A 16,185-nucleotide genomic window follows, 5' to 3' on the forward strand; every position below is an offset into this window, starting at 1 on the left:
TGATATTAAGAGTGCCTCAGAGAATACGCGCCGGCGTCTCAAATTCCTTACTGTCGCTATTCTCTGCAACAAGGGAGTCCTGCATGCAGCAGTAGCCTGGCCCTCTGAGGAATAGCCATTGGATCTGTCACAGCCGCAGCAGCAGGACCAGAGTACCAATGCCACCGGTGAAACTGGCTCCTGCATAGCCGCACAACACACCACAGGGCAGAGTGGACAGGCAGAGAGCTCCAGATCAAAGCTCTTGACCCAGGAAGGCACAGTGGTTAGTGGTTAGCACTGCTGCCTCACAGCGCCAGGGACCCGGGTTTGATTCCACCTTCAGGCAACTGCCTGTATGGAATTTGCACATTCTCCCCGTGTCTGCGTGGATTTCCTCCAGGTTCTCCGGTTTCCTCCCATGCTCCAAAGGTATGCAGGTTAGGTGGATTAGCCATGAGAAATGCAGGGTTACAGGGATAGGATAGGTGGGTTTGGGCAGGATGCTCTTCGGAAGGTCGGCTTTGATGGGTCGGCTTCGGTAGGTTTGATGGGCTGAATGGCCTGCATCCATACTGTATGGATTCTATGATTCACCACAAGGTCTACAGGCAGAGGGCAAATTTTCTCTATATGATAGAGCAACAGCGCCTCAGGAGGCTCAGTCTCTTATGGCAGTTTGTTTCAGACCACCTGCAGCCTCCTTAAAATACATAGTGATCAACAAGATTCGCAAATCCTCAAATTCTTTACCTCCAGATCCTTCCAACATCTGTTGGAGATATCTCCTGGATGTCATGGTCTCCTATCATATACCACCCAGGTCACCAATAATGTGTTTGCCAAGGCCATAAGCACAGCAACATTAACACAGACGAGGTCACTCAAACCCAGTGGGGTGAATGATTGTATGATGTAGCAATCAAGGTGCCTTCAGATCAGCCAGGAGTCTTCACAAATTGGAACGACTTCCATGCCCAGGTGGTCCAGGTGGTTTGTTAGGATTGCAAGGTCTTCATGTATGTCTGCACCAGATAACCAGGAGGTTTCATGATCCATTCTCCATCATCTACATCTCCAGTAGATTTCTAAGCCACTTCACGGCCCCAGCATTTGACTCATGGGAGATAAAGGCTATCCACAGAAGATCTCATTGTTAAATCCTGTGAGGAACCATTTTCACTGAACCAAAGGAGAAATAACTCAGGAGCCAAATGATCACCAGGGTAAGTTATTGAGTTGTTCAAGCTATGATTCAGGTCTGGAAGCACCCCTTGCATGATATTACAGAATGTCAGTTGAAGGATTACTCTTCATGCTTTTGTATTAATTTACAGTTACACAACTACAGCTTCAGTCTGCGTTGTTAAGGGTTCAAGTGAATCACCAGCTTATACCAAGAAATTCCATAAAAATAAACACTACTAATATACAATTAACAGTTTTCAATATGCATAAGTCAGCTGGTATGTACATGTGCAAACATTTGAGAGTTCTTTTGGAAAATCTATGCACCTCACTCCCTCACCAAACCAATGATCTATCGTATTCCTACAGTCAGTCAGCCAGTTGATCAGTACATTCTCACTCCTTCCCCCTCAAACAGAGATCATTTACCTGAGAGCTACCATCCTGGGTGACTGGGAAGGCAACAAAATTCAGCAAAATAATCATTATACCTCGATTTACATTGATATAAATACCTAAGTGAGTGTCCTTATACATCTATCATTTCTTTGCTCAATTGTGTATTATTATTATAAAACAATGGAATCAACTGAGCTGGAAGCAGACTGCTCATTCTCTTGCTCTTGTGGTGGAGATCATCTGGGTTTTGGTCTCCATGGAAGCCCTGTTAAAAACAGCCCCAACCTGTGGAGGGGATGTGCAATGAAGGAATGAGAAGTGAGGTGCCTTGAAAAGTTTCCCACTGGCATTTGCCATTTTTCCAGCACGTCTCCAATGCTTACTTACACTCCCCTGTTGGTAAAAGCTGCAGAGCACTAGGCTGCACATCAGTGAAGCACTGATCTACCAAGGCCAGGCTTTTGCTCCACCTTGTGTAAAGTGAAGAACAGACTGCGTTGACCATTGATCTAATTCTGTCTGCAATCAGTGGTCTGCCATGCCTGATGTTCCATGCAGGAGACTACTCTTTCCACAGAGCTGGATATCAGAGCTAATATTCGTGATCACAGCACAGATAATAGAGATTGACTCCTCCAATCTCTCTCCAAGGGTGTGTATTGCCTCTGGAATGCACACACAAAGCATGTTGAAGCTCCAGAAGTTCCTTTATCATACATGTTTGCTGAGGCTCAACTGCTACGTCTGGCCAAGCAGAGTTTGGGTCTTCTGGACAGTCTGGAGGAAGCTCTCTCAACACTGACACTTCACCATCACTGGATCCAGCTCACATATGATAGGAACATCACAATTTGAAAACCTAGCTGTTTCTAATACAGGGCCCACCAAGGTAAGTATCTGCAGCTGTACAGGATATGAATGGGTCTTGTGACAATCCATTCTCAGAATATTTTCTCTCCCCCGAGCTTTCCTCACACTACTCCCTCATTGTCTCCACCTCTGAAGATTGTGCAGGAGATCAAAGACATGAATTGGTGCTGACACCGAGGAAGGATATAAACTCAGGATGGTTCATATTGTGACAGTTCAGAGAGCTGTGACATCAACACAACATGAGCGACTGTTCGGTGTTAAGTGACAGTACCTGTGGGCCACACACTAGTTTTCCATCACTGATACTGCGTGTGTGCTCCAATTTGACAAACTCCAGGATCTCCTCCTCCAATGAAGTCAGGTGGTGATGGTAGAAAGTTCACCCTGATTCCATGCAGCTCCCTGAATTGATGGCCTCTCTTTAAGGCAGTGAGTTACGTAAATATAAAGACTTACATTTAAACAGTGCTTTAACAACATTTTTTACAGCTAATTAAGTGTTTTCAAAGTGTTGTTAGTGCTGTAATGCAGTAAACAAGTGAGAAATGAAATGTATGCTGAAAAAGAAATGATAAGATTTAAGGGGGTGACAGTAAGGGATAAGTGCAAGAAGGCAATAAGTCTATGTAGCATCCACAGAGTTGGAGATTTGATGAGGTGGCTGGGAAGAAACAAGTTTGTGGAAAAGTGAGAAATGTTGTGCAGGAGAATGCAAGGGAAATCAGAGTGAAATGGACACCACTTGAAAATGGTAAGACACTCACATTGCTGGACCTAACTAGAGTATTAAATTTTTTCCGGTATATCCAATTCCTGGACTGCACACTCCTGCTGCTCTCGTCCTGCTTCCAACCACACTGGCTTCGTCATGCTTCCCTCTTCCACCCATACTCAGGGATAATGACTTTGCTTCTATCTTTCAGCTCGTCCTCCATTTTATCCTTCAGGATAGGGTCTAAAATCCAAGGGTGACAGACTTCTGAAGTCCTCCCTCCATTGTCCACCTTTCTGAATGTTTCACAAGCAGGACTTCCTGCAAACACTCATACTCCTGCCAGGGTCTCTTTAAATAGAAAGTCCTCACTGACACATTGCATACTCGATCCTGTCCTTCCTTGGCTGTTCAGCAAGCACTCTCCACATCTCAGGAGGGATATTATCGCCATGTGGCGGTGTGGGGAAGGGGCAGCAAAGGTTCACCACACTTGTTCCCGGCATGAAAGGACTATTATTTGAGGAGAGATTAGTTAAACTCGGCCGCATTCTCTACAGTTTCCAAGGATGAGAGGTGATCTCATTGAAAACTACAAAAGACTTAAAAAGGGACAGAGCAGTTGCAGGTAAGATGTATTCACTGTTTACAGAGTTGAAAACCAGGAGACACAATTTAAATGCCATTCAGGACTGAGATGAGGAGTTTTTTTGTGACTCATGGGTTTATGAATCTTTGGAATTCTCTACCCCATTGGGCTATGGAAGCTTTGTCTTCGAGTATATTTAAAGTAGAGGCTGACAGATTTCTGATCATCAATTGTGCGAAGGGTTTGGGTATAGTGTGGGTGAAAGGTACTGAAGCGCTCCATCAGTCATGATTGTATTCAATGATGGAGCAGAGTCGACAGGCTGAATGGCCCACTCCTACTATTGTGTTCCTACATTCCTCTGTTCCTACTCACAGCTTCAGTTCCTGAGCCACTATAGGTACCAGGCCTGAAAAAACAGAAATTTCTGCTCCATGAGATAGATATGTGAGGAAAGTAAAGTCAGACTGCTTTTATCAATCACACATCTCTCGATTAAATACGATAAACTTTCATCAATGGCACTTACCAAATGCAGGTTTGATATTACCAGGTGTAAATCGAGTAGGAGTCATACCATGAGGGTAGCCACTGCTCCACTCTACAACTACAACTCCATAGACACCATTTCGTGTTATTGTGGCACTACAGGTACCAGCGGAAACATCTGATACTTCAAGAATCAAAGATTCAAAGCCAACCTAAAAAGAATAATAACATTCAACAACCACAATAACGTTTGACAACTGCAAAACTGCTGAGGCTTTAAGGAATTAATTACAATCAGCATCAAAAAGAGATGTCCATTTCTTACATATGCATTCTGTACAAAACAAAAAAAAGTATACTTTTGTTACTCTAGGTAACAATTTTTGCATTTCAAATTCACTTAGAATTCATAAATCACTTGAAAGTATTGCTGCAGAGTGTGATATGCCAGAATAAAATTACGCAGTAGACAATAGTGTGGCATTTATTAAATTCTTGAACAGATAATCTAGTTATTCAGTCAGAGGTCCCAAAATTTTTCAAATAAAAACCTAGACTTTCATCCCAATAAATTGCAAATCTAGCCTTTTTGTTTTAAATAGTAGAATTTATTCCTTTGTTCCAAACATTTAAGGTTACCAAAGTTTCCAATGAGTTTTCAGTATTCAAACCATAAATGCAACTTTTGCCTATTCTATCCTGTCAGTCCCATTGAATCAATCACAGCTAAGATTATATTGGATCACTTCCTTCTATCACATATCATCCACATTCCATTTTCACATCCCAACAATAAATCCTTCTGTTTCTGTCTCTTGAAAAATCACTACCCCCTCATTCATTTACAACTACACTTTCAAAGTCCCAACTGTCTAGCATTAGGTTCTCCATTAATCATATTATTTTTGTAGCTATGGATTGAATAAATCCCACATTCACTCCACGTTTGATGACCAGTTATAAAAACAACAGTGTTCTCTCACCCCAGCTGTTTACCTGTATGGCCCTTATCTCCACTCCTTTTAGTACCAATGGATGGAGACTTAAAAGGATATGGCAGACAAGCGGTTTAATCAGCCACTGCCAGATCTGACTGAGCCCCCAGATCACCCTCAGGTCCTCCTCTCAGTTGCTACAATTGCTTTTCACTGTATCAGTGTCATCTTGTTATACAACATGTTACCCCATCTTCTTCTTTTAACTGTAAACCTCTTCTTAAACCCTCTGCCCATCCCCTCTACCCTCAGCTCCAACAAACAGTGTGAAGAACTCATAGGCATCTTTGTAAGATCAAGGCGACTTGATCAGCTGCCTCTGTCTTGCCCTCACTTCCACTAGCCCACAGGGCAAACTTCTACTAATGCTCCCCCTCCCCTAGCCTTGAATTCACAACTTACTCCAGTTTCTCTTGTTATGTTCCCAGCTGATGTTAATATTGTGCAAGTCAAATCCCAGACAGAAAGCTGGCTTGATAGATCATATTTTGTTTAGTTTTGGTTTTAATCAGGTGGTGGCTTACTCAAACTTAAGCTCTCGATTTTATAGATTTCATTTTAATAATAAAAACAGATTATTTCATAACAGAAATGAAGATAAAATAAGTAAATCCAAACTATTTATACATAAGTTTAGAGATTTTGTAACACACATTAATAGATCTAATATTATTAATCCCAAAAACACATCTTCACAAATGCTAAAATGATCACTTGTACATTACTCACACCAGAGAAGAATTCCTTTCACTAATATGTTGATAAGAAGCTTAACTTAAGTGTGATGTCAACGCCCAGTCTAAAAAGTCTGATTGTCTTTACCTAGAGCTTTCATACACCCAAATTTAAACATTCTCAGCTTCAAATAGCCTTGTCAGAGTTTCATTTAAACACTTCTGGTCTGAAACTTATGCTAAATTTCTTGCTGTAAGGTAACTTTTTCCTTCTCCCTTTCTCTGAGCATCTTCATCTAAGACCTTCTGCAGGGCTGCATCAAACTGAAACTAAAAAAAACCTTTATTGTCAAGCTATGGATGTATTTCCTAAGCTTAAAAAATTCCAAAATTTTCTGACAGAAACCTTGATGTACAATCGTTTACACTGCTCACTCATAAACCTTCATTATGTAAATAAAAACCCATTATTTCCGAAAGCTATTCCATCAAGCTGTTTTAAAACAAATCACCATGACTACAGAAATACCTACACATTAATCATTAACTCTTTCGATAGAAAAAACCCACATCATCAATTCAAAACTCAAAAATCCAAACTTAAAATAAATTATATTATGTATGTGTATAAATCTTTCAGTTTACATCGCACACTCCTGTCTCACCTCATGCCTTTTCTGAGCTCATTTTGGCCACAAAAATTACCTCCTTTCATTCAATTCCAACAAAACTTCCCAATTTCTCCTCCTAGTCCCCATCTTGGCTGATATTACAAATGGTTATCCACATTTAAATCCCTCCGATCAGGTTTCTGCTCCCACGACTGCACCATAACATCGCTTAGCAAGTCACAAATAACATTGTGACAACTAATTAACTGCAACAAAGGTAAGCTTTCCTTCCTTTCCATTATTGAGCTGCTGCAGCCCTTGATACAATTGGCCACCCCCTTCCTCATTTAATGCCTCTCCACTGTTATCTATCTTGTAGGACTATTCTTGCCTTGTTCAATTCTTATCTCTTAAATCATAATAAGAGAATGACTTGCAATGGCTTCTCTTTTTGTTCTGACTTCATTATCAATTGTATAAAAAAATGCCCTTCAGTTAGATCTAAAGACACAGCATTATTTTCACATGTCTGCTGTAAACACCCAGCACTGCCCAACCACGACCTCTGTCAAATCCTCCACTGTTGCTAAATTATCAGATTTTCTGACATCCTGTAGAGAACCAGTAGAAATTTTATCTAGTTAAATATTAGGAAGATTAAACTGATTTTTACCATCCTTACTGTAAGCTCCACCCCAAACCACCTACTTCATCTCTCCCTAGCAACACCGATTAAAGCGATCTACTTGAGATCACATCTAATTTGGAGAGGAGCTTCTAATCTCACATTTGTGCCATCTCTTGTGACTGGCTGTTAGCGTGTCTGTAGCATCACCTGATTTCAGCTCTGTCACAGCTCAACTCCTGTCTAAACACTCATTATTCCTAGACTTAACTTTTGCAATGCACTTCAGTTGGTCACCCAGTTATTAAGACTTAATCTGTAAATGTAGTAAGGAGTCCCATCTTTGCATTCCAAATATATTAGATACAGATAAATGAAGATTACAAACACATAACTGAATGATTTGATTAAAAATGGAATGATCTAAACAAACTTTGAGACAATATCTTCATTTATTTAGGATAGAATATTATCTATAGTACATAAATAAGGTAATCCAAAACGCTGCTGTCATTTTTTGAACTGGCAATAGTTTCTGTTTCTTACGTGCTTGCTAACCTACACTGGCTCCAAGTCAACCAATATCCCAATTTTAAAGTCCTCAACCTGGTTTTCAAATCCTTCAATGGCCTCATCCTCCCCAACTCCTCCAGATCTACAATCCTCCAAGATATCTGTGCTCATCTAATTTTTGCCTCTGGTTCAATTTCTTTTTCTTAGTTATTTATTCATTCATTCTACTTTTGGTTGTGGCTTTTGTCACATATACTCAATGCTTATTGCATGCCAATTGTGGTTAACTATATCCAAATGGAGGGCATTGTTTGTATTGTTACTGCTGACATGCACAGTGGTGCGTGGCTGAGTTCAGAGGTTTGATAATAGCAATGTTTCACTCTGGATAAACGTACACTGAACAAAGGTGGAAACTGGTTTCATCCTTCACCAACTGACAATCAGGAGCACAACGTTCAGAATCCTGAAATGCCCTCCCTTCAACATTCCATCCCTCTTTCTTTTTTAAAATACTCTTAAAAAGCTAACTTTTTGATCAAGCACTTAGTCAGGTAACTTAGTGGGCAGTATTTAATCCCAGGGATAGAGCTCTTGCCTGCTGGCTGGAGAAAGATCTGAAGAAGGGTTCCCCACCCAAAACATCAACTTTCCTGTTCCTCTGATGTTGCCTTCACTGCTGTGCTCCTCCAGCTCCACACTGTGTTATCTCCGACTCCAGCATCGGCAGTTCTTACTATCTCTGAAATTCACTGACTTCTTTTGAGAAATATTGGAAGTTGAAATCAAACTCAAAGTGGGCATTCCTTGAAACAGTTAATGTTGTGTCTAGATTCAACACAAGCTGTTGTGTGACTCAAATTTGTATCTCCTGCAAAAGGAGAATCAATTACTGTCTGGTTGAGCAGAACGAAAATGATTGAACTCTGGTGACAGAGTTCGCAATACTACAATGTGTAGATAATTTTTTTCACTCATATTGCACGGATCAGTATTAAAATTCTGCAAACACAGATCAGAGGAAGAAGCACAAGGTCTTAGAATCAACAACATGATAATGTAGTCTCTAACCAATCAACTTCTCCTCTCAACAAATAACAAGATATTCAATCCAAAATTATACATGTTTAAAAAAAAGTTACCTCAGAATTTGCTGCTTCCTCTGGGACAAATATAGTGGCAGAGTTAGTCCCAGTGAACAGTCGTGGAGGAACGGAAGGATTTTCATTCAAAAGACTTGCATTTATTAATTCAATAGAAAGATTAAAATCCAGTCCAAGGAATGTCTACAATGTCAAAAGTAGATATATATTAATTAATAATCACACTCGATTGATAGAAATGAACGCCCACTACTCCACTGCCTTACCATAGCAGTCTTACGTGTGTGACAAGCTGCAGGATACTTCAGTGCAGCATCGCAAAATTATTTTTCATGCGATATGGCTACTGCTTGCTGAGCCAGAATTTATAGCCCATTCTTATTTGCCCTTCAGAAAGTGGAGATGAGCTGCATGCTTGAACTGCTGCACTTACACCAAGTGGACTGCAATGTTGTTAGGTAGGGAATTCCAGAACTTTGACCCAACGATACTGAATGAATGATGACATCTTTCCAATTCAGGATAGTGAGCGGTTTGGAGGGGAAGTGCAGCTGGTGGTGTTCCCATTTATTTGAAGCCCTTGCCCTTCTAGACCAAGTGGTCTCAAATCTTTATAAACATAAGATCACTTTTTGAATTTATGCGCAACACAGCACTTGCCACTTATATAGAAGAAACAATTTATTTTTACCACAAGATAAATTTAAAACCAAGTAAATATAATTGTCCATTTTTTTCTCTACTCACCAAGTCTCAGTGTGACACTTGTGGCTACACATGATCTGACAGTGCCTTGAAGTCTGGGTTGTATTTTGAGACTGCTAGTCATATACTGACCATCAGCTGTGAGGTGAGTGCAATACTCGGACTTGATTCTCTTCATTGGGAGAATATCATCTCACAGAGGTATGTGCAGTTAAAGTAAGAGTGGGTACTTTTTCTCTGTTTACGAGTCCCCAAAATCACTGTCTATTAATCAGTTCAGTATTATTTTGTATAGTAATTATCTCCATATTAACCCCATAGCTTTGTAAATCAAACACCTGATAGAATTCAGTAGTCAACCCACCAATATCTACTTGAAAGAATGGATTTGAGACAAACATTCTAATTTGTTCCATCACATCTAATTCCTGAAATCACCTGTTGAATTCCTCTGCTAACTTTCTCAGGTGGGCACAGTATTCTCAGTACAATCTTTTTTTTTGTCTGAACTTTTTGTCTGATTTTTTTCTGGTATTTTCTTCACAACATTGCATGCTGATGTTTCTTTCATTCCACGGTTTAAGAAAAGATTTCAGGCACCAGAGCAAAAAATGGTCACAGGACCTTCCCTCAATTTGACTAGCCTCACTAACCATAAACAGCATCAAGTTCAAAAAGTAAGGATCTAAAGAAGCAATGCTGAAGGACTCTTGCTCAAATCAAGTTTACAATTTTAACAATAACTTTTGTGACATGGGAAAAGTCCATAATGTTATTCACTAATGCTTGCTGGTGGATTACACAGTGGTAATTGACAAAAGAGGGGATATCAGGATCATTTCTGCAAAATGTCATAAAGCACATATGTGCAGCAAGCATCACTGACATACCATCAGTTGTGATGGAACCAGCTTCATGATTGGAGTGTTATTTTCGAGTCTGTACCTTTTTGAATTTATTGGAGATATATTCATCCTTTAAGGGGCAAAACAGTGAGAAATCCTTGTTAGTTATGTCCTTAAAAGCATTGTGCACAGAAATAATCAGCTGAGTTGTGTGGGTCACATCAATGCATTTATCAAACTGTAGGGAGAAGCATTTATAGTCCTTCAGGCCCTGCTATAGTTGTTGAAAGACATGTTTGCGCAAAGACTCAATTCATCTTGTTGCTGTGGAAGCACCAAGTGACATGCCCTGTGTCCCTATCAAAATCTCTCATTTGTTCTTAAAGCCTTTGAATAAAGAGTCAGCTGCTAAATCATGTTTACTTAAATAATTTGCCATTGGTGAATGACTTCTTGTGTTTTGCCAGAAGTAAGGTACTGCTACAACACTGGCATCTGCCTGACAATGTGGAAAATGGTCCAGAGATGTCCTGTATATGAAAAGCAGGGCAAAACCAACCGGGCTAATTATCACCCATCAATATATTTTTAAACATCAAGTAGAGTGATGAAAGGAGCCATCAACTCCTTGTTTTGCAATAAACTGGTCACTGAGGCTCAATTCTGATTCTACTACAGCCATTCAGCTCCTGACCATATTACAGCTTTATATCAAAATTGAACAAAAGAGCTGAATTCCTGAAATGAGTTGAGAATGACTGCCCTTGACATCAAGGCTGCATTTCACCACATGTGGCATCAGGGAGCCCTAACAAAACTGGTATTGATGGGAATCAGGGCAAGGGTGGACGTGAAAGAACTTTCCGCTGGTTGGAGGCATACTTGGCACAAAGAAAGATAATTTTGGTTGTTGGGGGATAATCATCTCAGCTTCAGGACAACTCTGCAGAAATTCCTCGGGGTAGTGTCCTAGGCTCAACCATCTTCAACTGCTTCATCAATGACCTTCTCTCCATCATAAGATCAGAAATGGGGATGTTCACTGATGATTAAACGATGTTCAGCACCATTTACAACTCCCAAGATAGTGAAGCAGCAAGGTCTGCACAGCATCCCAGTTTGGGCTGACAAGTTACAAGTCACATCCATGCCACACAAGTTCCAGACAATGACTATCTTCAAAAAGAGAGAATATAACCATTACCTCTTGGCATCAATAGCATTACAACTAATGATTCTTCCACTATTCTGGATGTTATCATTGACCAGAAATTGAACGAGATGAGCCATATAAATACTATAGCTACAAGAATGGGTCAAAAGCTAGAAATCCTGCAATGAGTAACTCACCATTTGATTCCCCAAAGACAGTCCACTGTCTAAAAGGCACAAGTCAGGAGTGTGATGGAAAACTCCTCATTTGCCTGAAGGGGTGCAGCTCTAACAACACTCAAGAAGTTTGATCCCATCGAGGACAAAGCAGCTTGTTTGATAGGCTCTACAACCACAAACGTTCGCTCCTTCCACCACAAACAATCAGAAGCAGTGTGTGCCATCTACAAGAGGCAATATACTAATGGCAAAGCTCCTTAGAAAGCACCTACAAAAACCACAACCACCGTCATCTGGAAAGCGAACAGCAATAGATACATGGGAATACCATGACCTGCAAGTTCCCTCCAAGTCACTCACCATTCTGACTTATAAGTATATCACCATTCCCTCAGTGTTATTGGGTCAAAATCCTGGAACTCCTTCCTTTGTGGCATTGTGGGTGAATCTACAGCAGACTGTAATGGTACAGGAAGGCAGCTCACCATCACCTTCTCAATGGTAACCAAAGATGGATATGTAAACTATGTGATTTATATATAATATATATTTAAACCATTTATTCTAAGTTTGGGCTTTTTTGGTTCTTGAGTTAATATTGTGGGTTTTCTGTGTGGCTGAAGTTAATAATAAACTTGGATGTATTTCTGTAGCCACATACTTTTAAAAAAATGTTGAGGCTTTGCTTTAGAGTTAATGGGCTTTTGTGCACCATTTTTTGCTTACATTAAACTTCTTAGATCCAGAATGGTTTGAGATTTTTGGAATTTGTTTTTTCTTTTAAGCTTAAGTGCAACAGCAATAGCTTGGTGACTTTTTCTTTTGGTTTACTTTTATTTTAGGCAGAGCTGTGAAGTCCTTGGATGAAGATGGCTATATTGTCCATTGCTCTTAAGAAGGGAAGAATTATAATGAACTTGCTCACTTTAGAGAAAAAAAAGAGCCAGTGTTAGCCCCAGACTAGAAGTGTTGGGATAAAACCCTGAAAAGATTACTTACAAGATGGGTTTAAGTTCAAGTGTGTAAAAGCTCCAGGAAGAAGCTATCTGCAATCCTAGCAATGTTAGACTCACAGGTGACTTATATCTAGTGAGGTATTAGCACTAGGTTTGAGTCCTGTACAAGTAATCTTTTTAGGTAATAGACAAAGTGCCTTTTGGGTACTGTATCAGGGCATATTTTGAATACCATACAAAAGCTGCCATTTTTCCTTCTAATTTGTAAGGAGTGCTTTGGGGTTGTACTGGAGAGGTGATACTATGATGTTAGTATCCCATAAGTATTAACCCAGAGACCCAGGTAACATTCAAATCTTCCCATGGTAGATGGTGGAATTTAATTTTATAAAAATCTGGAATTAGAAGTCTAATGATGACCATGTTAAAAGGCAGGAAACTATACCATACCTGATATAGCCTACACGTGACTCCAGACCCACAGCAAGTAGCTAGCCCTTAACTGCCCTCTGGGCAATTAGGGATGGGCAATAAATGCTGGCCTAGCCAGTGACGCCTGCATCCCAGTAAAGACTAAAAGAAAATTTAATTATGTCATAAGCAGATGGTTTATGCTCATTTCTTTTGTTAATAAACTTTTGTTTCATCATTAAAAAAAACTGCAGAATTAAGGGCATTTGTTTCAGTAAGAGGCTACTTTGTAAAAGCAAAACAAAACAACGCATGATTTATCATGTCCACTTTCAGTCTCAAATCTGACTTATTCAAAAATATCAGCTGGGATCATGACATGGGCAATAAACATTGGTCTAACCAACAGCACGCACATCCCATCAGTTATTTTCAAAAAATCATCTTAAGTGGGGTGGGGGGGGGGTAGTTGAAAAGGTGGGGTTTATGTAGTAATCAGCAGGTTGCTTTGTCCAAGTTTGACCTGGTGCCATAACACTTCATAGTATCCTGAATCAATGTTATGGATTCTTGCAGTAACTCCCACCTAACTGTACACCTCTGTTCCACCACCTCTGCTGAGTCTATTTTGTCTTGTAGTTAGGTAGTTCACATCTAATTTTTTTCTCCAACATCTACTCTTAAAATTATGTCAGTGACATCATCATAAAGTAGTTAAAAATGCTAACAAAGCATGGAAGATATCACAGAGGCAATTAAAGAAAAAAGGATAAGGATACAGATAAGGATTTCTCCCCCTCCAATTCACTTGTGGTCAGATTAAGTGGAAAATGTGGACTTCGGATTCACGTCAGTAACCCAAGGCAGATGTTTCCACAGCATTACTTCCCCAGAACAATAAAGCCATTGAAAGTAGGGAATGAAGTCAGCCACTGCTAGAGGTTGAGAAATCTGGAGCACTAGCAATGGCAATGAGCTATAGGATATCACTTTGTCACTTATATTTGCATGGGTCCAAATTTTCCATCATAACCGTGTAACAAAAGTACATGCTTTACCATTTCCATTCTTTGCAATCTTACTGCTACACCTCACAGACTTTCTGATCAGAGGGAAACATAGTGCAAGGTCCAACACCTATTTTGACTGAATGCTATTCTTACATGCCTCTTCAGCATGACAGCAGGAAATGAAAGCAGAAGGTGAACATGTTTACATAGTTGTTTGCAATTACAATTACTTCGCGTTCATCCAACTCAGTAAAGCAGCGACGTCCTCACTGATGTTCAAGAACAGATGGCTTTGTTCAGCTGAAGTACTTGTTTCACTTTAAGCTGTCTCACTCACCTGATTTGAGATTGGAACACTGGAAACAGCAAATCTAGCACCATCTTCGACAACCACAGTCCCCAGAAATCCATCTTGTCCATGAAATATGAGCTTATATTCCACAAGCACATCTTGAAACGTTCCACCATGTCTTGTAATGTTAATCTGAAAATAGCGACTCAAGTCATTTTCAACAATCACAGTTTGCCCTTCTGAGTAGACAGCAAACAGGCCATAAGGGTCATCGTTTGCAGGAACCCGAAATCTTGAACTGTCTTTTCCCTCATTTAGATCAGCTCCACCTTCTACAGAAGTCAGCCTCATTGTGTAAACTTCATCTAACTCCGGAACATCATCAGCCAACAGCTGAACATTTATTTCTGCATTCAGCTGCATGTCCAGGATTATGACTGTGCCATTGATTGCAAAAAAGTCTCCTGTCATATCAGAATCACTCTGAAGCAACCAATATACCTTAAGAACAAAAAAAATGACAATTAGTAATTTGAACTGAAAGCAAAAATGTGTTGCATGAATTTGACAACTAAACATCAGCATCTCAGATGCTGACTCTATGTTTCCTTCAGTTTTAAAAAAAAATTCCTGGTATCATTCCAAAAGCTGCTGAAATATTTCAAGAGTTAATTGCATTTCATAAGTATCAATCATTAAATAGATGCTATAGAACCATTTTAGGGAAAATTGAGCAGATCTCCCTACTTTACTAAATTTGAAAAATAACACTAATCCTCTTAAGAACTCAAAACTACGTAACAAACATTGCACAACTCCATTTGAAAAAATAAAAACCTAAATAATTTTAAGTGGTCATAAAACTGTATAAGTAAATGAGTAAACATTCAAAAGCATTTTCAAAAAATAATCTACATAGGTGCTCATAAAACTGTCAATAGAAACAAAACACACTTGCCTTGACAACTTGATCAACAATCGCTGCTGATCTGAATCAGCTGGTGAAAATTGGAGAATAGCTCTAGGTGTTCATAGTGAAATTTTATTGAACAATTATGTAAACAAAATCTCCAGAACTGGATAGATAGTAACCTTTTAAGTAGTAGAACATATGCTGACTGCTTCAAATGGCTGAAAGGTGGTTAATCTGTCAATCAAATTGAAGATTGAACTGCATGGTCGAACTAACACCTTAAAATGTGAATCCCAATGAAAAGTGCCCTTCATCCATGCTGATGCACCTGACAATTCAAAATGCTGGTCAATCTAATAGTCACATCTTTTAAGAGCAAAGCTCTATCACAAAGCAGCACAATAAAATCATACTTAAATTATCATAAAGCGACTAACTACGACTGAAATAACTCCACAGAGGCCAGTATCCCATCACCATGTCCTTGACACTGGTCCATCACCCTCCGAGCCAGCACGTCTGACGCTCCTCTTTTTATCTGTCAGTCAGGGCTCCCTGATTGGCCCAGATTAACAGCCCCAATCAGGGAACTCATTCGATGATGACCACTTGGCTAACCTTGTTACAATCACGACAATGATATGCCAAATTAGCAACATCTTTTAAATATACCTGTCAAAAGGCTTCCAACTCCAGGACAGATTTCCCTCAGAATTCACAACCCTTTTGATCAGCTATGAAACATGCCACATTCTGAAGCTAGCATGCCTCTGAAAATTGTGTGTGTTCTGAAATCATTTGAACCATTAGCATTATCATTGCTGAGTGAGAGTTCACAAACCACACTCTTATGGAGTGCCCTTGAAAACAGCAGACACAGAGATTGGTTCAGAGCTACTAGGAACTGCAGATGCTGGAGAATCTGAGATAACAAGGTGTAGAGCTGGATGAACACAGCAGGCCAAGCAGCA

The 16,185-nt window shown here is 39.8% G+C and overlaps 1 protein-coding gene across 1 annotated transcript in view; it reads right to left on the reverse strand.

Moving 5' to 3' along the window:
- The window catches only part of adgrv1 (adhesion G protein-coupled receptor V1), a 407,915-nt gene that overhangs the window by 124,228 nt on the left and 267,502 nt on the right, over positions 1 to 16,185 (reverse strand). Inside the window, exons 70-72 of the mRNA XM_048593741.1 lie at positions 14,347 to 14,802; positions 8,790 to 8,933; positions 4,270 to 4,441 (exon numbers count right to left, since the gene is read on the reverse strand). Coding sequence (XP_048449698.1) covers positions 4,270 to 4,441; positions 8,790 to 8,933; positions 14,347 to 14,802 — 772 coding nt within the window. The remainder of the gene's footprint in view (positions 1 to 4,269; positions 4,442 to 8,789; positions 8,934 to 14,346; positions 14,803 to 16,185) is intronic.

This window comes from Rhincodon typus, chromosome 3 (genome assembly GCF_021869965.1).
Source record: "Rhincodon typus isolate 14 chromosome 3, sRhiTyp1.1, whole genome shotgun sequence".
Lineage (NCBI taxonomy): Eukaryota > Metazoa > Chordata > Chondrichthyes > Orectolobiformes > Rhincodontidae > Rhincodon > Rhincodon typus.